General features: G+C 39.7%; 1 protein-coding gene across 1 annotated transcript in view; it reads left to right on the forward strand.

The window, feature by feature from the left end:
- The first annotated feature begins 2,257 nt into the window (after window positions 1–2,257).
- The window catches only part of PIKFYVE (phosphoinositide kinase, FYVE-type zinc finger containing), a 58,089-nt gene continuing 33,534 nt past the window's right edge, over window positions 2,258–26,812 (forward strand). Inside the window, exons 1-23 of the mRNA XM_053471681.1 lie at window positions 2,258–2,435; window positions 7,955–8,136; window positions 9,049–9,210; window positions 9,473–9,588; window positions 9,907–10,078; window positions 10,771–10,978; window positions 11,156–11,245; window positions 11,402–11,537; window positions 12,324–12,481; window positions 13,388–13,499; window positions 13,761–13,908; window positions 14,630–14,797; window positions 16,379–16,441; window positions 18,795–18,924; window positions 20,078–20,255; window positions 22,218–22,292; window positions 22,371–22,478; window positions 22,575–22,715; window positions 22,884–23,010; window positions 23,589–24,763; window positions 25,330–25,430; window positions 26,038–26,109; window positions 26,587–26,758. Of these exons, the coding sequence (XP_053327656.1) occupies window positions 7,965–8,136; window positions 9,049–9,210; window positions 9,473–9,588; window positions 9,907–10,078; window positions 10,771–10,978; window positions 11,156–11,245; window positions 11,402–11,537; window positions 12,324–12,481; window positions 13,388–13,499; window positions 13,761–13,908; window positions 14,630–14,797; window positions 16,379–16,441; window positions 18,795–18,924; window positions 20,078–20,255; window positions 22,218–22,292; window positions 22,371–22,478; window positions 22,575–22,715; window positions 22,884–23,010; window positions 23,589–24,763; window positions 25,330–25,430; window positions 26,038–26,109; window positions 26,587–26,758 (3,984 nt within the window). The 5' untranslated portion in view covers window positions 2,258–2,435; window positions 7,955–7,964. The remainder of the gene's footprint in view (window positions 2,436–7,954; window positions 8,137–9,048; window positions 9,211–9,472; window positions 9,589–9,906; window positions 10,079–10,770; window positions 10,979–11,155; window positions 11,246–11,401; window positions 11,538–12,323; window positions 12,482–13,387; window positions 13,500–13,760; window positions 13,909–14,629; window positions 14,798–16,378; window positions 16,442–18,794; window positions 18,925–20,077; window positions 20,256–22,217; window positions 22,293–22,370; window positions 22,479–22,574; window positions 22,716–22,883; window positions 23,011–23,588; window positions 24,764–25,329; window positions 25,431–26,037; window positions 26,110–26,586; window positions 26,759–26,812) is intronic.

Consider the following 26,812-nt stretch of genomic DNA (forward strand, 5'->3'; position numbering starts at 1 on the left):
CTACCAGGACCACACTGCTCCAGGTCAGAAGGGCCCTTTCTTAACTATTTTGATCCGGCACAGGGAGATGGAAAACGTGACCCCGTGATGAAACCGGGGCCGTCTGCACAGTGTGCGAGCAGCTGGATAGCAAGCTGCAAAGGCGGTGAGAGGGGGCAGGGGTTGTTTGTGTGTATGTATGAATGTAAGCATGTTGTGTCATTGTGTGTGTACACGAATGTATAATTGTATATGTGTGTGAGCATGGATGTGTCATTGTGTGTGTGAGCATGGATGTGTAATTGTGTTTGTGTGAGCATGGATGTCTAACTGTGTGTGAGCATGGATGTCTAACTGTGTGTGTGTGTGGGCATGGATGTGTAGGTGTCTGCGTGAGCATGGATGTGTAAGTGGGGGTGAGATGGAGTCTGTGTTAGAATTAATGCGTACGGGTGTGTTAGTATGTGTAAGTGAGTGTAATTTGTGTGTGCTTACATATGTGTGCCAGAGTGTATGTTGGGGGCAAGGGGCAAAGAAGACACAGACAAGTTGTTTGGGGGCCTCAGGGCAATTTTTGCACCAGGGCCTTGTGGCTTCTAGTTACACACCTGGATAAAACTAAGGTTGAATTGTTGGGGAAGACCACGCAGCACTATTGCAGTTTCACTAACACAATATTTATATATAATGTGTCATACTTACCTGCAATGGACCCTGTGATCTGCTTTTTTTTTATAACAGGTCCTCTGTAATGATTATTTTTATTACAAAGACATATACAATTACCGAGAAGAGCTGTATGATGTAGTTTAAACTAAAACAAATCCTCTTATTACCAGTTAGTTGAATATACTGCATTTCTAAAATACATTCTTCAGTTAACCTGATTCCCCCCATTATCCAGAGACATCAAAATGCATCATGCATGTGACTGAGACCCGTACTCGGACTGAGTAGCTCAGCCATAGAGATCTGAAAGCTCAATTGCTCAAGGGATTAACCCTTCATATTCACCCTAGCACTAGCCAAGATTTATTGTAGGGGTAAAACAGAATTAAGATTATTGAAGAAAAACAGATATTTATACACAAAACATGATAGGATTAGGGGTATAATCTCATCAACTACCAGACAGCCCGGTGCCGCCATACAGTTCTATGCCCACCCACCCAGTCATTATTTTAGGGTGATTCCGAGGGAGCGGCACCAATCCCGAGGTACCAATGGAGAGTTTATCCGACATCGGGACCCTGAGCGACAGTGTCGGAAAATTCCCTGGGAATAGTCCGCGCGGGAGCCGGGCCAGAGTTCCATAGCTGCGGCTGGGTAAACCCCGGTCCTAAAGATTGGTAATAAAACCAGGGTTCCCATACAAGCTCTTGCTCTCCATTACCACCACCGAGTGTTACCTACCACAAGCTTAATGTAAGCGAGACATGGTGGGACAAAGGGTGTCCGTAGCTACGCAGCACCAATTATCGGCGGGCATCTCCGCGGTTCCTAGTCGCCGCACAGTTCCATGAATTTGCGGCTAGGTCCCGGTCAGGCGCAACATTTTCTAGCTTGTAGTGCCCTCATTGCCGACTAGCTCACGGGAGTCTGGTTATAGCAGACCAGACGGGGTTTTGCTTCACCCTGTGCCACCCAATGAGAACAGGGTTATTTAGACATAAAATGGGACTGGGCAGGCAGGTAAGGAGTCTCTTAAAGAATCCATCAGTGCCCCCCTCCCAAACTCAAACATACCCCCATGTGTCCTCAGCCTCAGGGGGTTACCTTGACACATAGCAGATGGTTTTGTGATTTTGAAATTCCCACAGTATTCCAAACATAAGGGATTATTAGGGTCAGGTGTTTGAAGAAGCCTGATTTGGGCGATACTGCTACAGTGCATCTGCAGAAAGCTCCACCATTGATTTCAAAGGGAGCACTTTCCTGTGACTGATTGGCTGCTTTAAGCACCCAATCAGTGGCAAATAGGAGGAAGGCAGCTACCCAGCTGCAGCTTCTAGCTCAGATAAGTGATTTAATTTTTTTAGTTTTTGAAAAATGCATATTAAAGTACTCACAGTAGTACATTAATAAACATTCGTCTTTGCTGAGGGTGTCAGTGACAATAAATTGTCCCTTTAACGCACTTTAGTTACAATAAAGCATTGCAGCTACAGTTCTAAATGCTGTCACATGATTTGACTCGGAAGCAAGCCCTGTTTCCTGTGGAAAGCTCGGGTTGGATTTTTCCGGAGATAGATTCGTCACGCCTGGCAGCCGCGCTCTGTTGATCTTGTCTTGCCGGGTTAGCGTCTCAGCTTGGCAGGGAACAGGAAGTAAGTAGCAGTTGTGCAGCTGGATATACGCACACAGGGATCCAGGAGTAGACATCAGTGACAGCCTTCACTGCCAGAGCAACGGGTCCCGCTGAATACGAGCTCTGTGGTCCCTGCATAACGGAGGAGGTAACACAACACGGGCCTCTTACATTACACAGCCCTTTTTACATAGAAATGTCTTCACCTCCCAATCTCTAACTCAGGACAGGTCACATTCAAATAAAATGTTACACCAGTGAGAATAACTTCCATTATATTATATGACTTCTGTGATGTAGTTTTATATTACATAGATCAGCTTATAATGTTGATTTTACATGGCTGGGTTATCATTGCAATTTTAATTTGTGTTACCAAAAAACTATTAAATATCTTTCATAGATTAATTATCTACAAGCTTAATGAGACTTAATGTATCATTGAGAAACAGTGTTTGATTCGGGCTAATTGGAAAAACCTGCTTGATCTACTACCTAACACCTTCCTAACGCATGAAATTAGTTTATATGTATACTTTATATTTATTTATTTTTATTTTGATGCACTTATGTTTCAAAGTTGTGTATTCTTTCATTTGGTTTGTCTCAAAAGGTTTTATTTTTCTCCAGAAAAAAAGGGCTAAGGCTAGGAACAAGGGCTGTAATGAAGGGTTATTAGTTCACTGATCATGGGACAATTTTAATAGTCCAGTTTAATTTTATGTGTATGGAAAATTAGACTTTACTGCGGCATTGTTCTATATGCCACAGTTAAGTCAGCCGGTTTTTTTTATTTGCTGTGTAGTTGTACATTTGGATTCTTGAAAAAAATGTAATTACAATTTTTTATAATTCTAACTTTGATATATTTTTTCATCGGATTCAGATTACATTTTAGAATGTTTTAATTGTGTTACCAAGATGCCCCTCTATTGGGGTGAAAGATAGAAGAACCCTTATGGTGACCCTTTCGTGGTTTGTCAAATCCTGCCCAGTGATTCTGATCATATAATTATATTCCATTAAAACACAAAGGCATAGTTGTGCTCAGAATGTTTGCTGGGTACGAGGTTTACGCAGAGTTGTACAGCTCTAAAAGCTGCTATAACACGTATAGAAACATCAGAGGTTAGATTAGTTACGCATATGGCAATCAATAAGTCACATAAACAGTTGTAAAGCCAACTGTATCTTAGTAAACCCAAAGTATCTCTCTTTGGCCATTTAATAGGACAGTAAACTAACAGCCTCGGTAAATAAGAACACATGCTACAGTACCCTATAAGTATCCTTAATATGATGGCTGGAATGCCCCTTTAACCCCTTAATGACAAAGCCCGTACATGTATGGGCTCAAAATGCATTGTTTTCAATGGGTTTAGGGACTGCCCGCTGTCCTTAAGGGGTTAATGTTTGTAGGCATGGTTGTGTTACTATAGACAACTTTTTTCTAATACACAATGTTACAGTGGTAATTGTCTGTGCAGTAATTGCTGCTATAGTTCATAAGTAATATATGGTAATATGGGTCGCTAGAATTTAGTTAGTCCCTCTCCAGGGCCCGATATGAGACAAAAATGAGGAATACATTTCCTGTGATTCTCTCTTTTGAATATCTGTGTGGTTTTGGTTATTGCCAAATACCTATGCAAGGGATATGGTGCCAGCTTGATTTATTCATTGCTCATTTTGTTACCCTGCTTAGTAAACCGTTGCATTGTATTAAATAGAAGATTTCATTGGTTAATCCTCTAGGTCAGAAATAAAGTAAATGTCCTCTTCATGGTTAACTTGGCTTCATACATAAAGCGGAGATTTCTGTTTTGTGGCTGATCAGTGTCACATGCTCTGAAGCTGCATGTCTGGCATTTGCAAGGAAAGCACTTCCTGTAGTTTTCACATGTAAGGTACATACAATCAAGGGAGACCTTAAGCTGAAAGTCTAAGAGGTCTAAGGCTGTTTAAGAAAACTTGATATTCTGCATGTTAACCTTTGAGTTGTTACATGACTACAGACAGCTACAATTAAGCTAAAATCATGAACATTTAATATTTGGGGGTTACATTGTATAGATTGACCAAGGTAAAGGTTAGTTTAGTTCATAGCCTGATTCAGAAACAATGTTAATAATAAACAAAAATTAATAATAAGCTTGAATTTACATTTTTTGTGGCTTCTAAAATTTCAGTGCTGGAGCCTTTTTAAGCTGTAATATCCCTATGGATAGATCAATTTCTGGATCTTAAAAGGCTCTTGATTATATCTGTTAAGATTTGCATGTTGCTCATTGGTAGGTTTGATGTTTTCAAAAACGTTTTCTTGTCGCTGTCCATTTGGAATTACCAGCATTTATGTGTAAATGTGTCTAACAAATGATATCATCTTCACCTAGGTTACAAAAATGAACAAACACAATCTGTTTTAGCTAATAACACACACACATTGCTGTATTGTTGTTTTGTTCTTGTCCATATTGAATACATCATCCAGACATTCAGTGTGAGTTGGAAAAGGTATGTGTATCCCAAGGCTAATCACTTTAACAAAAGCTAATTGGAGTCTGGAGTTAGCAAACCTGGAGCGTAATCAATGAAACATAATTGGAGGTGTGTTTTAGAGCTACTTTGATCTAAACAAATGCTTAACCGTTCTGAGTTTGCTATTCCCAAGAACCATGCCTCACAAAAAAAAGAAATCTCTGAAGACCTACAATCAAGAATTGTTCATTTGTATAAAGCTGGAAAGGGCTACAAACGTAATATCAGAGTTTACATATTCATCAGTCCACAGTTATACAAATTGTTTATAAATGTAGGAAGAGTAGCCAGAGTACTAAATTATCTATAAGTGGGTGCCCAGCCAAGATGATTAAAAGTGCAAAGCGTAGGATCCTCATGTGTCTACTATATGCAAAACATTGAACAGACATGGAGTCCATGGCAGGGCACAATGGAGGAAGCCACTGCCCCCCCCCCAAAAAAACAAAACATCGCTGCATGCCTGAAGTTTGCCAAAGAGCAGCTTGACACTCCAGAGAACTACTGGGAAATATCATGTAAACTGATGTAACCAAGGTTGAATTGTTAGGGAAGAGCATGTAACACTGCGTATGGCGTAAAAGGGCACCACGTCCCAACATGAAAGCATCATCTCAACGATGAAGTACGGTTGAGAGAGCATCATGATTTAGGGTGTCTTTGCTGCCTCTGGGCCTGGACAGCATGGTTTCATCAAGGGGACAATGAATTCCCACATTTATCAAGGTATCATCATACAGGATAACGTCAGGGTGTCCAACAAAATGGCTTATAAAATATATAATCTGTCCAGAACCGAACCAATTAGAGATGTTGTGGAATAACCTAAAGGGAGCTGTTCAGAACAGACAACCTAAGAATATGACTGAGCTTAAACAGTTCTGTAAGGAAGAATGGCCAAAAATCCCCCCTGAACATTGTACAGGTCTGATCTGCAGCTACTGGAAAGTTTGTTTGACGTTATTGCTTTCAAAAGCATGTAAAAACATGAAAGATTATCATTGTGTGTCATTAGCTTAAGGACATTGTTTGTCTATACTTGTGACTTAGATGTAGATCAGATCATGTTATGAACAGTTAATGCAGACTACAGTGTTGTCACAGATTTCATGTGACTACACTGAAGAAATGACACTATGCTACAATGTAGTGAGTGTACAGCCTGTATAACAGTGTAAATTTACTGTCCCCTCAAAATAACTCAACACACAGCCATTAAAATCTAAACCTTGGCAACAAAAGTGAGTACAGCCCAAAGTGTCAATATTTTGTGTGGCCACCATTATTTTCCAGCACTGCCTTAACTCTCTTGGGCATGGAGTTCACCAGAGTTTCACAGGTTGCCACTGGAGTCCTCTTCCACTCCTCTATGATGACATCACGGAGCTGGTGGATGTTATAGACCTTGCGCCCCCCACCTTCCTTTTGAGGATGCCCCACAGATGCTCAATAGGGTTTAGGTCTGGAGACATGCTTGGCCAGTACATCACCTTTATCCTCAGCTTCTTTAGCAAGGGAGTGTTCGTCTTGGAGGTGTGTTTGGGTTCGTTATCATGTTAAAATACTGCCCTGCGTCCCAGTCTCCGAAGGGAGGGGATCATGCTCTGCTCCAGTACATGTTGACATTCATGGTTCCCTCAATGAACTGTAGCTCCCCAGTGCCGACAGCACTCTTGCCCAGACCATGACACTCCCACCACCACGCTTGACTGTAGGCAAGACACACTTGTCTTTGTACTCCTCACCTGGTTGCCACCACACACGCTTGACACCATCTGAACCAAATAAGTTTATCTTGGCCTTATCGGACCACAGGATATGATTCCAATAATACATGTCCTTAGTCTGCTTGTCTATTTCCCAAAGACAACCTCTGTATATGACGCTGAGCACGTGCACTCCACTTCTTTGGTAGACCATGGCGAGGTCTGTTCTGAGTGGAACCTGTCCTGTGAAACTGCTGTATGGTGTTGCTCACCATGCTGCAGCTCAGTTTCAGGGATAGATGCCTATTCTGCTTGTTAACTATATACGTTTCTTGTTACAGTAAAATAGATCATTAACTGTCTTTGTGTTTGTTATTTGAAAGTGTTCCTTCTATGCAAGTTGTGTAACGAGTATGAGAGTGGATTAAAACCTTCATTAAAACCTCTCGTAGAACCTCTTGTGCACATGTTTCCAATTAGTTTTCAAGGCTTGTTTTGAAAATGTGTAGCTATTATGATTGCTGAAACATACTGTAATGTAATTCTATAAACGGTAAGCAGCTCAATATAAGTCATGATAGGACTAGAAAGAACCTATGTCCGTGTAAATATATACGATTGACACAATCACCATAGTTGCTTAGATATTTGGTCAAGGGTTGTCACTTTAAGTGGAAAAGGGTCCTGGATGCTTGAAAAAAAAAAGTTTTTGATTTCCAGGGTAACTCATTTATCGGGATATGCACAAGCATCTATTGGGGGATAAATCAAACTTTTTGGATTTGTGCAAATGGATCAAAGTTTTTCACCCATTCATTCACTCTCTCACGCCCTTTCACCCTCTCTCAATGTCTCCCTACCTTCTCTACCAACTGCTTCCGTGTCAGTTTCTTTTTCCCCAGCTCCACTTCTTTTGTTGTGTTAATCTGCTTGTCCCCGATAGCCGCTCCGTTAACCAGGCATCCCGGAGCGCTTCTGTAAAGGAGTGGATCCTTTGTTCACACCCTCTCCCTTGATTGGGTGATTGGAGAAGAGGCTGTCCTTGTGGCACGTGCCGTGGCTACGCTCTCTTGCGGAAGTGCCATGAAAGGCCAGAATAATGCGGACGGATGCTTAACAGAGCCGATAATGGGGAGAAGTGGACGAAGAAAGTAGAAAAACAGGATAAGGCAACAGAAGTGGAGCTGTGTTAAAGGAGATCAGGACACATAAACTATGGGGGGAGATATTGAGAGAGTGAAAAAAGCTATGAAATGCGAACAAAAATTCTGAGCTCTGTGTTTCAATTTTGTTTGTTTCATTGGGGCCCCTCCTCTTTTTTTCTGAAATTCGTACAAATGAAAAATTACAAAAAAATTGACATATATTTGAAAGCATATAAGAATGAACTGTGCTGAATAGTATTATTTTATCATTCTATTAGCGCTCATGAGATGGCCACAGATGATAAGTCCTCACCAACATTGGAATACTCCAGTGAGCTACCAAGGTCTCCAAGCAGCCCGTCACACCTTACTCATTTTAAACCACTGACCCCTGATCAGGAAGATCCACCCTTCAAGTCTGCTTACAGCTCCTTTGTCAACCTCTTCCGCTTCACCAAAGGTAAGCTTCTTATGGAAAAATTGATTTATTATGTTCTTCCTGTCATTTAGAGGTAAACTCCTCTGTCTTCATTGGGAGAAATAACCCTTACAGTTTTTGTGTGTGGCGCTGCATTCTGACTGCCCTGAAATCTAGCAATGCAACTCTGCAATACCTCTCTGAATTATTTTCTTCTGATGATCAAGTGGGATATTATCACAAACTATAGTAGCAAAAACTTTTACACAACAAAAAATAAATAGTTTTGGATTGAGAAACCATTGATCCAGAAACGTTTCTCACAGTCTCAGGATTGCACATTATGAACGTGTGGTTTTGAGGAGGCTTCCTTGACCTTGCTAACTAATGGAAACTTGGTTGTGGAAAGCATGACTGTGAATTAACAAATAAGTGTTCCGGCTTTGCGCTCCGAGAATAAATATAATGTGCCGGTATACACCCATATAAGTGAAGAGAGAAGAGCAGAAAGCTTAATGCGTTTTGCACCCGTCTTTGTCTGTAACCCTGATAAATTAAAATCCACATTAGTAGATTGGCTCTAATGAGGGAAAGCTTCTTATATTTAATCATAAATTAGGTTATGATAATGTCATCCATGGAGTATTGGGTAAATAATTAACAGGTTACACAAACTAGTAGAATATGAAGCCAAAGCCTTATGCACCTAATATGGAGACCTTGTCCTAGTGTAAAAATTTATAAAATGGGTTACTAGCAAAATAAAACTTAAATGACAACCCAAATGGCCAATCATCATGGACAAAAGGGACCACTTCCCAACAACACTCAACAAGAGTGCTGGGAGGCAAAAAAAAAGTGGACATTCAAAAATAGCCTGTGTAGGGACTTGGGGCGTATCTTATGCTATCAATACACAATTATGTTAAACTTCTGCAATTACATTTCTTTTAGATGAAGTCAGACCAGCAGCCTCTTCAGATAAAGCAGAGTCGAGTTCCTGTGATTCCAGTACATGGTCCAGTCCACACAATTCTCCAGCTTCACGACCAGATAGGTCCCCAGTGCAGTTCAAAAAGCAAATGATAGGAGAGCGAAGATCCTCCGCAACTTCAGGTATAGGTCTGAGCTTTAATATTCCCAAAGGCTCCTTGTTAATTCAATCTGAGGCATGTTTTATTTGTTACAAACATATGGATACCAGCTATAGTTCAAAGCCATTAATCTATTTTGTAGCATCTCTTCTGTTAAACAAACAAATAGATCTCATGCGATGTAACTTGAAGTAATGTTGTGTGTATAAGTCTCCCTTTCGTTAAGTGGCATCCTTGATCATAAGAATCAAAGGAATAAGCAGCAACTCATTTGCTTTCTTTAGAAACAAGAAGAAAAGCAGAGCAACCACCAGGCCATGACCCACGCACTGCTGTACAACTGCGAAGTCTGACCACAGTGCTCAAGAGATTAAAAGAGATTATGGAAGGAAAGAGTCAGGTACTGCTAAGGACCAGATGAGACTGTACAAAACTGTGTTAGAACACATTCATATTAGCAAGGAAGCCTACTGTATTGTCTTGGAAAGATCAGTATCATCTAAATATGTTGTTCTATTGAGGCATTAAGCTTGCGATGACATTGTGGAATTACATTCATGGTCTTTAAGAGCATCAGAATATACTTAGCCTCTGTAGGCTCTGCAAAGACACTTGACCACTGCCGATCTGTTTTATAAGACTATAGTTGTGTTACCAATGTGTGTTTATGGCTGACATTTTTGTTTGTATCTGTTAACCAAATGTCTTTTGCCACCAGGACAGTGACTTGAAGCAGTACTGGATGCCTGACAGCCAGTGTAAAGAGTGCTATGACTGCAGTGAGAAGTTTACCACCTTCCGGCGGAGGCACCACTGTCGACTTTGTGGGCAGATTTTCTGCAGTCGTTGTTGTAATCAGGAGATCCCAGGAAAATTTATGGGTTATACAGGTAAATAGTTTTAAGATCCAGTTTCAACACCTTCAGGACTGGGGGTTTTCATACTGTAAATTGCAGAGTTTTTTTTTTATTTTACCATACGTCTATTAAACCAAGATTCCCCCTTTCAATGATTTCTCCTATTGCACACTAATTAGACATCATATTGTTTAGGACAAGTATGGCTATGTTTTGAAATCATAGGAACAAAAGGAAATTATTGGCTTTAGTGAAGGTTTGATGCAATATGAACTGATATTCCATTTCTGTCCAAAACCCAGCCCAAACAGTAGTCTGTTCTACAGGGCGATAGTCCATCTTGTAAACTGCACAGACTTAAACAAGCTCAACTAATTTACATAATGCCCTGAGGTGCATTCACTATACTGTGGAGTTTCTGCCTCACCGCTTAACATCTTCTAGGTCTACAAATGCTGAAAATGGACGAATGTAAAATCCAGGCCATCCAAATTTATTTCCATGCCAGTTAACAGTGGTTTATGTCATCTCTATTGGAGTCACAAACACATGCTAATCCATAGTATAAACACATGCGCATTGGTATTGTGAAAGAGTTGTTTCCAGCCATTGATAACTTTGTTTTGCATGATTTAGGTTCCATATACAATACGCAATAATATTCCGACACAGATGAAATGCCAGTCATTGTATTCCTAAACTGCTTTCTTCTCCTTTTTGTAAAGGTGATCTTCGTGCTTGCACGTACTGTCGTAAAATAGCCATAAACTACGCTCATTCTTCGGACAGTAATACGATTGGGGAGGAGTTGAATGCATTGTCTGATTCTTCATCTACTGTGTCTGTGCTTGAGCCCGGGGAACCCCGAACTCCTGTTGGAGGAAGGAAATCCAGTCGGAACATTTTCTTAGAGGAGGATCTTGCCTGGCAAAGGTAGTAAAACACACTGCATCATATTATATAGCAACCTTGCTCCTCTCTGACGGGTGTTTTAAGCATTAAGGGGAAAAATGTTTATGTAGTCAAATGTCACCAACCAACCATTCTGTGTACGGTATATCGTCCAGATACCAGTATTTAATATGTGCTTTGTTCTCCTCTTCCTTTCAGCCTTGTTCATCAGGAAACCACTAAACCTTCCTTGGCTACACGGCTGTCCTCTGTGCAGGAAGATGCAGGGAAATCTCCTGCTCGAAACAGGCAAGGAACCCCTTAAATCTTCCCATTAAATATTTCCGACCTTTCAATTCAGTGTGAAATTCAGTTCATATCCTTTTTATTAGTACTTGACTGGCAGGAATGTATTAATTCTGCATTTTGTTTTTGTATAATGTTATGTGCTTTGCACACACACAGGTCTGCAAGCATTACGAACCTTTCACTTGACCGTTCTTGCTCCCCCATGGTGCCCTCCTATGAATCTGTCAGTCCCCAGGCCTCTCGGGCATACCAGAAAAATGACACCAACGAGGAAGAGCGCAAAATACTCCTGGTAAGCATTAGGTTTAAAATACAGTATGTTTATTTCTCTTTCCATGTCTGCCTGTTGTTCTAATGGATTTTGACATGCTAGATTCTGGACTACATAAGCAAAGAAGCGCGCTACATAGTTGCGGCCGTCTTCCCAGAGTTTACTGAAATCATTTCAAACTTGGAAATGCCTGGAATGTATCTTTTCTCATAAGTACAGACTTGACTTGTATATCAACATAAACCATCTCATGACAAGCAAAGTTTATTATCTGTAATCATGTGACTGGGGAAAAATGAGACTTGTGCTATGTTTTCGAGCACCATTCCTTATGTTCCTATGTCTATTTGCTTTTCTTGGGTGTTGTTTTTCCCTTTGGATACTGGTATGGACGATAATACTCTGGAAGATTGAGATGTTCCAGAATAATAAACTTACCCATTTGTTTGTATTTCTCATATAAAAGGTTTTACAAGTAACATATTGTATTGCATTGTAGATATATTTAAACTTTATACTTTTGTCTTGCTATGTGCATTTTTCATAAATGCCTCCTAATAAAAATTTAATATATTTATTAACTTTTTTTAATGAAAGTTAATTCTTTAATGAAGATTAACTTTTTTTTTTATATACTTAATCTAGTTGAATTAAATTTTAACAAATCTTAACATTTTTTTGTAACAAAATTAGTGCTGGATTAGGATTGTTGGCAATTGGCTGAGGTGGCTCCTAAGGAAAAGGCCTACAGTTCTTCAATAGGTTTTGATCCATGCCTCTTAAGACATCTTAGTTTTACACCTGTAGGACTCTGTGCAGCTTAGAGAGTTGTGGAAGAAGATATGCCACCACAGCAGTGGCATGGAATTCCAGGACCATCGCTACTGGCTGCGGACCCATCCCAACTGCATTGTTGGGAAGGATCTTGTCAATTGGCTGATGAGGAACGGACATATCAACACCAGGTAGACTTATCACCTCTGTACAGACACACGGAAATCGCTGTGGGCTACTTTGACTCTAAATGCAAGTTAGGAACCACATGCACAGCTACATACTTAAGTTTGTATAGATTACTGATTGATTACTGTTCACTGTTCAACAAGGTGATCGTTTTTGACCTTATTTGCATGCACCTACCCAGAATCCCTTGTGGTTGTGGCATCACCACGAGATTTCTAAGGGAAAAACAAGCCTTCTGGCTTGTCTGATGTCAGTAGATGAGTCTTTATTAATGCTTCTACTACCTTGTAGTAGTTGCCTTTGTAGGTAATGACAGAAAGGGAAACTGATTGGACCCATCTACTCTGCCCTTATGAAGTAAACTTTAATTATATAGGTTATCTTAATAAACACCCAAGGCTTTCTTAAATTCTGTTTTTACTGTTTTCCTGTACCACTTTCACTATGTTTTTCAGCTACAGTATAGTAGTAGTAGTAGTAGTAGTATAGTAGGTTGAAAAAAGATTTCAGTCCATCAAGTTCAACCTTTCACACATACCTAGTTCTAAAGTTGATCCAAAAGAAGGTATGTCCTACCCTTTCCGTAAAGTAGGAAAAAAGCAAACTTTTAATTGTTTACATTTATATATACATCAGAATCTCATCCCTCCCTTACCATTTTGCTGAAACTCTCTGGTAAATAGGGCTTTTGTATTGGGGTGAGAAGTAGACGTACAAAAAGGAAAACCGTCGTAATACAAGGTGTTCCATCTTTCTGCTTCCCGAATACAAGTGATATGTTTTATTATGATATTTTTAATAACATTTAGGTGACCATTTAAAAAAAAAAAAAATTCATTTGTTTCCAGTTGTCATCTATTTTGGTTACCCAGTAGCATTTAGTCTCTTACCTTCTCCATATTCCTTAGAGCACAAGCCATTGCCATAGGACAAGCCCTTATGGACGGAAGGTGGTTGGACTGTGTCTCTCATCACGATCAGCTCTTCCGGGATGAGTATGCCTTGTACAGACCTCTTCAGGTACTCCGGTATTTCATTAACTCTCATACAAAAAAAAACCATATCATTTATTGCTGTTGATCTTGTGTAGTTACATTTTGTGCCTAATGAAGTAATGAAATCTGGACATGTTACCCATGTGCTGTGGTTTATACGTTTTCCCCCTTACAGTCTCTTCTATTGCATAAATCAACGTAAACATGAAGATTGATGTCCCATCAACTTCATCTATGAATGGAGTGACTCGGTAACCATCTTTTTTTTCTTTTCCTCCTATTGTAGAGTACAGAATTCTCTGAAACACCTTCACCCGACAGTGACTCTGTGAACTCTGTGGAAGGGCATTCTGAACCTTCATGGTTCAAGGACATCAAGTTTGATGACAGTGACACAGAACAGATAGCAGATGAAGGGGAAGATAATCTTACCAGTAAGACAACATCTTTTACCAGTGTTCAAATGATGTATTTTAACTGGTATAGCTGAGTCTGTATGTACATTCTCAGAACTTCTGATTTACAAGATATGTTCGCATTTGTATCTGTGCTGGATGTAATGTTTGCAAGATTTTGGAAATTAGGAATTAGGAAACTGGCCTTTGAAACAAAGCTCTGAATTTCAAGGCCTACTAAGGTTTAGCTTTATGCCTTTTTTTTTTTTTATTATAAAGCAGCTTTTCTTATAACATTTCATGCTCTGGTTTACCTTTACTCTTCTCAATCGTTTTGTTTCTTCTTATGGCCCTTGTTGGTGTAGCATACGTGGGTTATATCCTTAGTCATATGTGGTTCCAAGACAAATCAAAGACTTCTCCTGCTCCTCTCTGCCTCGTGGATATAACCCATTCACCGTTTCTTCTTTTTCCTTCTTGGAGGCAGGAAAAGGCAATGTTTTTTTGGTTTCTTTCTGTGTTCCCCAAGGTTGATCTTTGTATGCCTCTATCCTAGTTCATTTTATGTACTGTTTAAGCAAATTATAATCAAGAAAACAACTCATATTTAGCATCTACGCAAAAATATGAGTTGCCGGTTGCTTTTCAAGGCTTCATTTGGGGAGCGGAGCGCTAAGCACTAAATTTACTTTCTCTCTTCTTTCCACTGCTTTCCTTCTTTCTTCTATGCTCCCTTTTTCATTGGCTGCATTACATAAAGACTCGGCTAGTCCTAGCAAACGTACCTCGGTCAGCAGCTTCCAGTCTGCTATGGACAGTGACTCGGCTGCCTCCATCAGTCTCAATGTGGAGATGGACAACGTCAACTTCCACATCAAAAAGCACTCCAAGTACCCACACGTACCCCCTCACCCAGCTGACCAGAAAGGTATTAATAATTTGACAAGGTGTAGCTTTACTGTGCATTACGTTTTGAAAAGGTGCACGATTTTTACGTGTATTTACCTGAAAATAGACAAGTATATGGTTTCCTTTTGAAGGCATGGCCTCGATGAGATGGCAAAAATCTGCACAATTCTGTATTTTTGGTACAGACCTGAAACTACCTGATAATTAAGATGGAATTAAATGGAATCCAAAGTATTCTAACCTCAGACTACAGTACAAACATAGATAATGAGTAGCTTTTTAGTTGCTAAACCATAGGTATGACTAGAAATTGTAGCGTATACTGCTACTGCTGCTAATGGCTGTTCTCTATAAACAGTAATGAAAAGTGATCCTGTGTTGCTTTTTTCAGTTTTAAAATATACTGGGAAGCATTTTTACTATTTAGAGGCGTCTATAATATGTGAATGTACAATTAAGTTGAGTGTAGCAGTTATGGGGGGCTTACTGTTATCTTACCATTAATACACCATTTTTGCCTAGTGCATTTGAAATAGTGCTATCATGCTTCTCGATAACATGGTGTTAATGTATGTAACATGTTATGTACTAAACTACACATATAATTGAGATGAAACATTTCATCTCATGACCTGAGGTAAGCAAACTGTGGGATATTTTTCTTCTGTGAAAGAGTTAAACCTGCATAATATATAAAGACGGTGCAAGCAGATGTTTTCTTTTACCTCAACTTACAAACGTGTTAATTCAGTTTCTAAAAACTTAAAAACAAACAAAAAAACGTCATTAAAGCAAGACTTTACATTTAACAATAAATTCCTTAAGATTCTTTTTCCCCAGATGGTTAACTCCACCAAACCTATGTGTGTGTCTCAGAATTGTGTTTGGTTGATTTTTGAAGAACATTGCGGCGTTTATGTGGTGTCTACCATTCCTCGTGAATCCCCGTGTCGTAGAGGAAATGGTTACACGATGATTTGCATACCGGGGAACTTCTTCACCGAGTACTAAATCAGATACCAAGTGATAACCTTAGAGTTACATGTTATTACTCGCCCCTTGTTTGACTCAAAAATATAATTGATTGAGGCTCATGGAATCAGGCAAGGATTTCTTACCAGTAGAAAAGCCCCCATTTGGTGGTGAGTCTGCAATGTGTTCAGTGTCTCCATTTACCATATATTAATGCTGTCACTATCATGAGATATATATATCTAGTGTATTAGATAAACACTGTGGTTCAGTATTCCTTGGCCCTAATGCAACAATCTAGAATGAATTATTCTATTGTAGTCCGGAATACACAAAATGTGAAAGACTAATTATTAAAATAATGTGCGATTTCTGATTTATAGGAAACTTGTGTTTTGTCGTCCTGTTTTGCCTTTTTGGAAGTCAAGTAAGTAGGAGGAGGCTCTGTTCACCTCTGAGACTTGGTGTCTCTGCCATAATAGTCTGTGCACGGCGACCAAAATAATGTGAGGGATTAGCCTGCCAGAGCCGGTCCGACGGGGTGTGCCCCTGACATGACTCAACTGGAATCCATTTACTAAACTGTTTTTTCCCTTTTTCTTGTTGTGCTCTTTACTGTTGTGCTTAGAATTTCTCATCTCTGAAGAAGGAGGCCAACAGATCATTTCAATAAGTGACGCTTTCATCAAAGGTATGTACGCATTTCTTCCTGCAACCAGGAAAACTCCAGACTGAGTTTTTGTGTTGGAGTTTAGAATGTCGGATTTTAATACTTAACCAGCATGACTATTACATTACAAAATCTTCAAATTAAGTAATTTTGTTGCACAATGGTTATTGATATTATTTTGTTTAGAGCTGAAACAACGAATCGATAAAATCGATAATAATCGATAACGGAAATCATCGATAACGATTTCCGTTATCGATTAATCGAGTGATCAATTCGTTGTTGGAGCACTCGGCTCCTTTTACTTACCTCCGCGAGCGTTCCCCGCTTCTGCTACACGCTCTGCAGTCTCCGCCTTCTTTTAGCTACGTGACGGATGTGACGCGTTCCGGAGGTAAGTATTCTTCATGTCTATGTGCACGGATCGCACAGAGCCACTCGCACAGAGCGAATCGCTCTGTGCGAATGGAGCCACTCGCACAGAGCGGTTCGCTCTGTGCGAGTGGCTCCACTCGCACAGAGCGGTTCGCTCTGTGCGAGTGGCTCCACTCGCACAGAGCGGTTCGCTCTGTGCGAGTGGCTCCATTCGCACAGAGCGGTTCGCTCTGTGCGAGTGGCTCCATTCGCACAGAGCGGTTCGCTCTGTGCGAGTGGCTCCATTCGCACAGAGCGGTTCGCTCTGTGCGAGTGGCTCCATTCGCACAGAGCGGTTCGCTCTGTGCGAGTGGCTCCATTCGCACAGAGCGGTTCGCTCTGTGCGAGTGGCTCCATTCGCACAGAGCGGTTCGTGAGTGTGGGTGCAGGGCAGAGTGGGGGTGGGGGTGCAGGGCAGAGTGGGGGTGGGGGTGCAGGGCAGAGTGGGGGTGGGGGGTGCAGGGCAGGAGACTGGGTGCAGGGCAGAGTGGGGGTGGGGATGCAGGGTGTGAGTGTGGGTGCAGAGCAGAGTGGGAGACTGGGTGCAGGGCAGAGTGGGGGTGGGGATGCAGGGCAGGGTGTGAGTGTGGGTGCAGGGCAGAGTGGGTGCAGGGCAGAGTGTGAGTGTGGGGGCAGGGCAGAATGTGGGGGCAGGGCTGGGTGCAGGGCAGAGTTAGAGACTGGGTGCAGGGGCACAGTGCAAAGTGCTGGGTGCAAAGTGCCAGTGCTGGGTGCAAAGTGCCAGGGCTGGGTGCAAAGTGCTGGGTGCAAAGTGCCAGGGCTGGGTGCAAAGTGCAAAGTGCTGGTGCAAAGTGCTGAATGCTGGGTGCAAAGTGCTGGATGCAAAGTGCCAGGGCTGGGGCAAAGTGCTGGGTGCAAAGTGCTGGGTGCAAAGTGCCAGGGCTGGGTGCAAAGTGCTGGGTGCAAAGTGCTGGGTGCAAAGTGCTGGGTGCAAAGTGCTGGGTGCAAAGTGCTGGGGCAAAGTTTCTTGAACAGTAATAGTCCACCTCTTTTCAGAATGTTTGGGGTTATTTTGTTTCATAAATATTGTGTTTGGGTTCTTGTACTTTGAAAATATTGTTTTTTATTACATCATAACAAAATAAGAATGTTAATGTAAATTTTAAGTTGTTTTTTAACATCCAGTTCATTAAATTCTTTTAAATAAACGAAAAATTTGCATATTGTTTTTTTTTATCCGATTAATCGATTAATCGAAAAAATAATCGGCCAACTAATCGATTATTAAAATAATCGTTAGTTGCAGCCCTAATTTTGTTAAAAAACAAACAAACATTACAACTTACTTTTTTTGGAGAATTAAGGATTTTTGTACGAGGAAGGGGTCTATGTGTAACAATATAGATGATTGATGTTTTCTAAGAACTCGCATTTTTTGAGACTGTAGATGTAGTTTGGGAGGCTTTGGTAAAATGCTAGATTTGTTCACAACATGGTAACACACCATGTGCATCTGAAACGTCCTTTATGTTGTATTTAAATGCACAATTACAGTTAGCAAAACATTCTTTAAATCATAGCAGATCCCATTGTACAGCACTACAGAATATGAGGGTGCTATATAAAACAATAAATAATAGCAACCGTCCAGTGCCTGTTTTTTTTTTTTGTCCCAGGTCAATTAAACATTCCCCTAAAATTATAAATGTGGCTAAATTTCACATGATTAAAAATAATTATAAAAGGGGGAAAAACAAGCTGATCTGCCCCAGACATTAGCAGATGTATAAAGCTTATGTGAATCCTACTGCAAACAGATTTAAACATTTTATTTAAAAAAATGTATATTTAATATGATTATTAGAGTTGTAGTAAAACAAATGTTAAAAGCAATCTTGTTTTTACATGACAAAAGAGGATGTGCGTTTTACAAGTGTTAGATGTATGAATTTGTGGAAGTTGTTCCTTCTCTAAAATATTGTACTCCTTTTATTTGTAGAATCATTGTTCAATCGTCGAGTAGAGGAAAAGTCTAAGGATCTGCTCTTTACGCCTTTGGGCTGGCACCATAACAGCCTGGATCAGCTGAGAGAAGAGAATGGAGAGAAGCAGGCAATGGAGAGACTGCTGTAAGGAATTAATTTTGACATGATCCCTGCATTGCTGATTCTTTTTAGTAGCCACGCTAGGCATGACTCCTGCATGTGTTACTACGGTTTGGGCTCTGTATATGCAAAAGCTGTCAGGAGTCTCAACAAACTGGATGTATGCCAACCTAGTTGTTGACAGAACCACTCATTGGGAATGATGTATTGAGAGCAGTTATGGTGCAAATTAGGGTTAAGTATTTTGGACAAGTTCTGCTGTAAAGTGGTAGAAATGGTGCAGTCACAATATTAACCAATTGACTGTTCTGTTTACTGCTTCGCTCTCACTTTCATTCTTAATTTTTTTCTGTATATGCAACAAAAAAGTGTTAGTGATAAAGAAATTAGACCCATTGCACGAAAAGTGCTGTAGCCAAGGGCACTTCTCCAGTCCACTAAATTGATTCCCTGTGCAAGAAAGCTCATGAACGGGATCATGGGAATATTAATACTGTGGATCTGATGGAACAAAAGCAAATATCATTATTTTATGACATTGTCACAGCCCTCATTGCTGAGGTATTCTAGCATACTAAAATTACTTCTGTACTGTTTTAGTTCTCATCAGATTGTCACAATGTGTGGCATTTTCTGTTGTGTAGAAACAGGCATCCAGTGGTGAATGAATTGTGTACAATTATGTCTTTAAGTATTCTAATCTGGGCTAGACAGGGCTATGTGGCCATGATGTCTACATAGATGCCAAAAATAAAAATCCTTTTGCCCTATCATATTGACCCCCTGTTGATTTATTCCTCGTTGTCTCCTAAAATGACTCCCCTAAGAACAGTGTAGATTTGCCCAGATGTGAGTTTTTAATAAAAAAGACTAAGAGCATAATGGGAAATCCCATCCGTTGTAGCTCTGCTTATAAAAAGAGAAGTTAGAAAACGAGTCACAATGTGATCAATGTTGTCATTGACTTTAGGACAACAAATGTGTATGAAGAGACAAGTCAGAATTTATCAGTAAGCGCTGCATCCCACTGTTCCATCTTCACACGGAACATATCTACAGCTGACAAAAGCTGTGAAGTCTCTCGGGTTTGATTAGATTGTCAGCTTTAAAATATCATACCATTACAGTTCTGCCTTGAGACAGTAGAATTAGGAAATGTGTTTTTTGTATTTCATAGTTCAGCCAACCACAGTCACATGATGTCGCTACTGCAACAGCTTTTGTACATCGAGTCACTTTCTCTCTCCTGGAGAGACGTCATTGTCCCAGTGGTGTGTCAGGTCGTCCAAACTGTCCGACCCGATGTCAAGAACGACGACGACATGGACATTCGTCAGTATGTTCATGTCAAGAAGGTACATTTCCTGTATAAATAAGACTTCTGTTGCAATGGCCTTTAGGAATTTCATTGTAAGTTTTGTTGACTTCTATAATATTCCCATTTCAAGGGTGTTTACCTCCAGGACTCAAATGTCAGACAGAAATTTGGGTATATTGACACATGAATATAAGCTACCAAGCTGGGATATCCTTTGACCCAGATCTGTCTGTGAGCCTTGAGGACTGGATCTCAATGTACTATATATTGTTATTGATTCCTGTGTGAAAAGAATATACGGTTAAATTACTAAATAATGAAATTAAGAGCATCAAAAAGGGTAAAGAAATGTGTGATTATTTAGTAATAAAAACAGTTCATGTAAAGTACTTCAAACCAATTCATAATACATAGGATGTGTAGTACTAAAATTACAGTAGAGTGTGCATAAAAACAAAACACAAAAAACAACACAAACATTGGCAAATGCTGGTGGTAGAATAAGTGAATGAAAAGAGTTAAAATAGTAGCATTTGAAATACTTTGGCGTGTCTAGCTTTCAGAAAGGAATGGTTTGATGGGTAAACTAAATTGTCTGGCTTTAAAGATGTCCCAAATTAACACATGGGGGCAGGATTGCCAGATGTCAAAATTCCAAATTGAAAAATGCATCTCTTCCAAATGTTGCCTTTTAACCCCCAAACAACCCCACAAACCTATGCATGCAAAGTATTGCTGCAATCAAGAGATTGGGTTGTTGTTTGGCAGTGACATATATCAAATGACAAATGTCTGGTAACCTATGCTGCTGGTGCTTCTGACTCGCTGGTGTGTGTAGTTGGGGCAGCGGGTAGGCGTAGGCAACTTCTGCTGCAGCCGGAAGGAGGTGCCGTTAGCAGCGGGGGTTGTCTGCAATACGCTACTTGTACTTATTTATTGTTTTATAAAGCGCCTTCATATTCATATGGGTAGACAGGACATTACAAGTAGTATATAACATAATCACTTGATTTACAGAAACATTTGAGGAGGGCCTTGCTGAAACGAGTTTACAGCCTTATAACATTGAGTATTTTGTAACAAATATTAAAATCTGTTTTGCAGGTTTTCTCATTAGCTTTTTTAAATGAGTAAAAAAAGTTATTTTTTCAAATTTCCAACAGATTATATACTTAGTTTTTATTGTAAATTTAGATGTGACGAAGGGTACAAAAAATAAAATACAGCTCTCTCTTTAAGGGATTTCTGGTGTTATCTGCTGCCACCTAGTGGTAGTCCAGGAAAATTCCTTGTAGGTTTTACGTCTGTAAGCGATCAGTGGATAGATGGTGATGTATTTGATTATGATAAATGGTGCAAAAGTATGAACGACACAATTTGACTATATCCATTTAACTGAAGTCAATATCTGAGTGAACCTTTTTCTGTCTGTCTAAATTAATTTTGGATGAATTTGGAATCGATTCAAGCCATTATTTAGAATCGATTCACCCCATTATCTATTTCAATGCACATGTTTTTGTTAATTATATCATTATAAACTATATTTTAGAACATTTTATTTGTTAAACTGGTGGTATACATTCTGTGGTGCTTTTGTTATTGTGTGTATTTTAATTCAGTATATACACATTCATATGTAAAAAATGCATATATTTACTACCCTTTACATTTGGAATATTTTTAGATATATGACTCTATTTGTTTACAGAATATTTGATTGTTCTTATTTTAATAGGGGTTTATTTTTTCTTTAGTGTTTCGTTGTGTGGCCTGATTCTTCTCTCTCTTTGAGGTTTTACAATGAAATTTGTTACAGTACCAGACTTTTTTTGCCGTTTAAAAATATTCCTAATTCTCAAACTTCTGATAGGTCAGATGCTAAAGGTCTTTGTTTATGAACAGAGATACATTAAAAAAGGCTGCACTTCTCAGTCATGCGATTCTCTCGCCAATGTCCTACAGCAGATCATCTGATTTCCTTGATGTCTTCTAACAGATTCCAGGTGGGAAGAAGTTTGACTCTACTGTTGTCAATGGCTTTGTCTGCACCAAGAATATTGCACACAAGAAGGTAACGGAAAATGATGTCTGTTTCAGTGACGGTTTACAATTGGAGAGCTGCTTACCAAACATTGTGTTTTTTTTGTAGATGAATTCCTGTATTAAAACTCCCAAAATATTGCTACTAAAGTGTTCCATTGAGTATTTATATCGAGAGGAAACTAAGTTTACATGCATTGATCCCATAGTCCTCCAGGTGAGTGGCAGAAAATGTACTCATGTTAAATAATATAAAATCTCCACTATAAATTATCCACTGCATGCTTACTGAGATTTGTCAATTACTCACCAGGAAAGAGAGTTTCTGAAGAACTATGTACAAAGGATAGTTGATGTACGACCTACCTTGGTTCTAGTAGAGAAGACCGTATCCAGGATAGCACAAGATATGCTTCTTGAACATGGTATTACTCTGGTTATCAATGTGAAACCGGTAAGTTTAGGTATCATCCCATATTTGTTTGTTAACTTTTGTTAGTTAGACCATTCTTGCTTGTGTTAATAATAGCACTAGATAATAAGCATGTGTCAGTGTTTTTTCCAATACCCTTTTATTGACATAATATCCACTTTCTGTTTTTTTTTTTTCTTTTTCTTCTAGCAAGTTTTAGACAGAGTAAGCCGTATGACGCAGGGTGACTTGGTGATGTCCATGGACCAACTGCTGACCAAACCTCGCCTTGGCACCTGTCACAAGTTTTACATGCAAGCTTTTCCACTGCCTCACAGTAAGTCACTTTTTGGTTAAATTTGTATTATACCTTCTAACAATAATAATGGAGAACTTAGATCATATAATATATGTCATTGTTACGTGATTATGAGTTTGAATATTACCTAGGCACCACCTACGTATCCCAAATATATATATATATATAATGTGTATATATATACCTATATACCATAAAGGCCAGCAATCACTTTAATGGAGCTTCATAGTTTAGTAACTGGGAATGGTGTAATGGGGCACAGGTCATCCACATCAAGAGCTTTTCATAAAGTTGACCTGTATAATATAGTGGCGATAATGGTTGCCATTACCTAGAAATCCCTATCTGACAGCATATTTGTGGTGCAAATCCTGCCAATGAAAATAGGCCAAGAGTTATTGTTTGGTTGAAAGTTTGCTTGAAGCACCGAGACTGTAAAGTATTTTGCATCGCTTGCTTAAACAATGTGCAGATCTGTCTAGTTGAGATGCTAAAAAATATTCACGTATATACTGGAAAAATGCAGCTCTCAGTGTTACGGTTAGTGTGGAGATTTGTATATTGTAATTTGCATTTGTTTCTTGGTTGTTTTACAGATGAATCAAAAACACTCATGTTCTTTGAGGGATGTCCGGCGCATTTGGGCTGCACCATTAAGCTACGTGGAGCATCTGAATATGAGTTGTCTCGTGTCAAGGAAATAATCATCTTTATGGTCTATGCTGCATATCATTCTCAGCTGGAAATTTCCTTTCTTATGGATGAGTTTGCCATGCCGCCGACACTGCCCAAAAGCAGCTCCTTCCATTCTCTTATTGAAAGCTATGAGGGAGACAGCAGTCAGAAAGACCTATTTAATGGAGAGGATTGCAGCGGCATCACCTGGGATTCTGACATGTCGTCAGAGAGATTGCATATAATGTCTGAGCCCCAATCTGCTGACGATATAGACTTTGGGGAACAAAAATCAGGGTTTGACGAGACTGGGGAATTTCAGATTAAAAATCTTGACCAGGCTTCATTGACACAGCAGGGTCCTCTTGTAGTTTTATCATCATCATCATCACTGCTGTCCTCTGTATCAATTGAGCCAGAACTTTTGACCCAGATGTGCCACATACCCGGCATTACACAAGATGAAGACCAACAACAGCAAGTAGAACATGCTCTGGAGCCAAAGAGTCCGTTAAGGCTTTTCAGAGATCCTTTACAAGATGATACTGGGTTATATATCACAGAAGAAGTCCCTTCCTCAGATGACAGGCTGAAAATGCATTCCGTGTCTTTTAAACAGGAGCTGAAAGATGTGATTCTGTGTATCTCTCCAATTATTTCTTTCAGAGAGCCTTTTTTGTTAACAGAAAAGGGTATGAAATGCCCCACAAGGGATTATTTTCCTGATGTGGTTTATATGTCTCCTCTAATCAACAAAGAAATGAAAGACGTGGAAAGTAGGAGAAAAAAGCAGTTATTGCGTGAACTCTCCAGCATGAAAGGCATGAACGGCAGTGTCCACGGAAGAGCTATTGAAGTGCTACCATCTCATGAGCTGCTGAGCACCAGGATTGCTGAGCATTTGGGTGACAGCCAGAACTTGGCCCGGATTCTAGCTGACTATCGAGCTAGGGGTGGCAGGATCCGTCAGAAGGATATGGACCCGTTTGTGCAGACCAAGGACGCGCCCAGTGGTTCCTCCAGTAAAAATGAAGCCAAGAACGAGTCAGAAGATGATAAAGGTCTTCTTCAGAATGAGATGTCCATAAACACTAAGGTACATAACACCTCATACATGATAAGGGACCTCTTCAGTATTTGCTTTTCTAAAAACCTAGATATTTCCTTAATGTCAATCAACAAAAACATACAAAACAACAATGCATAGTAGTATCAGTTCAGATGTACAGCTGTTAAGAGATACAAAAGTACCTATGTACACATTTTAGTGTAGAGTCTGTAAAATGTATAAAAGTATAAACTGATTCCTGTGCATTTCCATAACTTTTCAAAAGCTATACAGAAGAGTGAAACAGGTGCTAATATGTTAAAAATGTTATCAAATAATAGTTTTTTTTTTAGATGTTACATAAGGCCTTGACAAATGTTTACACCTGGCTACTGATAATTTGTGTTCTCGGAGGGCTTACCTCTTTCTGGTAAAAAAAAAAAGAAATCAAGCCCGTTTCTAGATTTGTCTGGCTCTTAACATCCACATATACCTATTGAGTCATGTGTTATGGTATTATTATAACTTTATGTTGTAGTTTTAACACAAAATACAATGGTGCTCTGGGCCTTCTGCCTACACCCAAGTGAAATTGTTCCTGCTTTTTGTTCCAGATTGACTGCCTGAATCCAATAAACCACCAAAGGCTCTGCGTCCTCTTCAGCAGCAGCTCGTCCCAGTCTAGCAATGCTCCTAGTGCCTGTGTCAGTCCGTGGTAAGTGCTATTTGATGCTGCCATCTAGGAGTAGCGAAGCAGTTGTTAGGACACCCGGGCATGGAGTGTGTGGCTGGCTAAGCTCGGTGGTAATATTAATTGATCAACTCATTTTAATAAAGAATGATCCCTCTTCTTGCTCCGTTGCTCACTCTAAGTATTTTATATTGGTAGCAATGTGATTGAACTAAAATATCACATCAATGGCATTTTTGTTAATACCTGTCTTTTGTAGCTTTCAACACCCCAACCTAAAGCTATTAAATAGTTTTGTACGGTCATGAGTAAAAGAAAGTTCACCCTCTTCGAATGTTCCTGAGAATATTGATTCAAAAATATATATGTTTCATCGAAGTGTTGTTCTGCCCGGCGGAATCTTCTGTAATATCTTTCCGGCTTGCATACAATAAATCATTTTGGACTAATGTGCACTATTTATATTTTATGTTAATTCACATTTTTGATTTATATGCCATTCCTTAATTTCTTACTAGTGTTTCATCAAACGCGAAGTTGACTTGGTGTTACTGCCAGCATTGCTTCAGACTCCGAACTGACCCTAGAAAAGATGCTCATAGTCTTAATGTTTGTACTTTGTTTTATTTAGGATTGTAACAATGGAGTTCTATGGTAAAAATGACCTGACACTAGGAGTATTCTTGGAGAGATATTGTTTTCGGTGAGTGCTTCTTTAAAGAGATACTACCAGCTCTTATTTGCTGTGAATTAAAAAATAAATATGTACACGTGCTGTTAGTAGCAGTTCTACTGAACAGGAACAATATGGAAGGCCCCTGGACATTTAGGGAGTACTGTGTTAATTGGAAAGGCCTCTTGAGTTAGTTGTAGCTTGCTTTTCACATGGGGGCACATCTACATCTATATTTAGGGTATGTATTAAGTGATAGGTGGAGGACACTTGTTCTGTGGTATCTGTAGACTGGACAAACTCTCTTCTTGATCAGACCGGGTGGGGGATCTAATGGGGTTTACCGTTTCTGATATCCTCACTGCTTGGATATATGAATAATATATAATATTATAATTTAGTTTGTATGTTTCATGACCTCCTATAGAATGATGTAGAACTGATCGATATACAATAACAAAGCGGAATGTAGCTAAATACTGCTGGAATTGTTTCTTGGTTGTCTAGACCTTCTTATCAGTGCCCCAGTGTGTACTGTGACACTCCGATGGTACACCACATCCGGCGCTTTGTCCATGGTAATGGCTGTGTTCAGATCATTCTAAAGGAGCTGGAGTCCCCAGTGCCTGGGTACCAACACACCATCCTCACATACTCCTGGTGCCGAATCTGCCAACAGGTATTGTTCAAGAAACCTGATGCCCTGGTCTATATGTTGATGAAATAGCTGTTA

The sequence above is a fragment of the Spea bombifrons genome, chromosome 7, assembly GCF_027358695.1.
Source record: "Spea bombifrons isolate aSpeBom1 chromosome 7, aSpeBom1.2.pri, whole genome shotgun sequence".
NCBI classification, from domain to species: Eukaryota; Metazoa; Chordata; class Amphibia; order Anura; family Pelobatidae; genus Spea; species Spea bombifrons.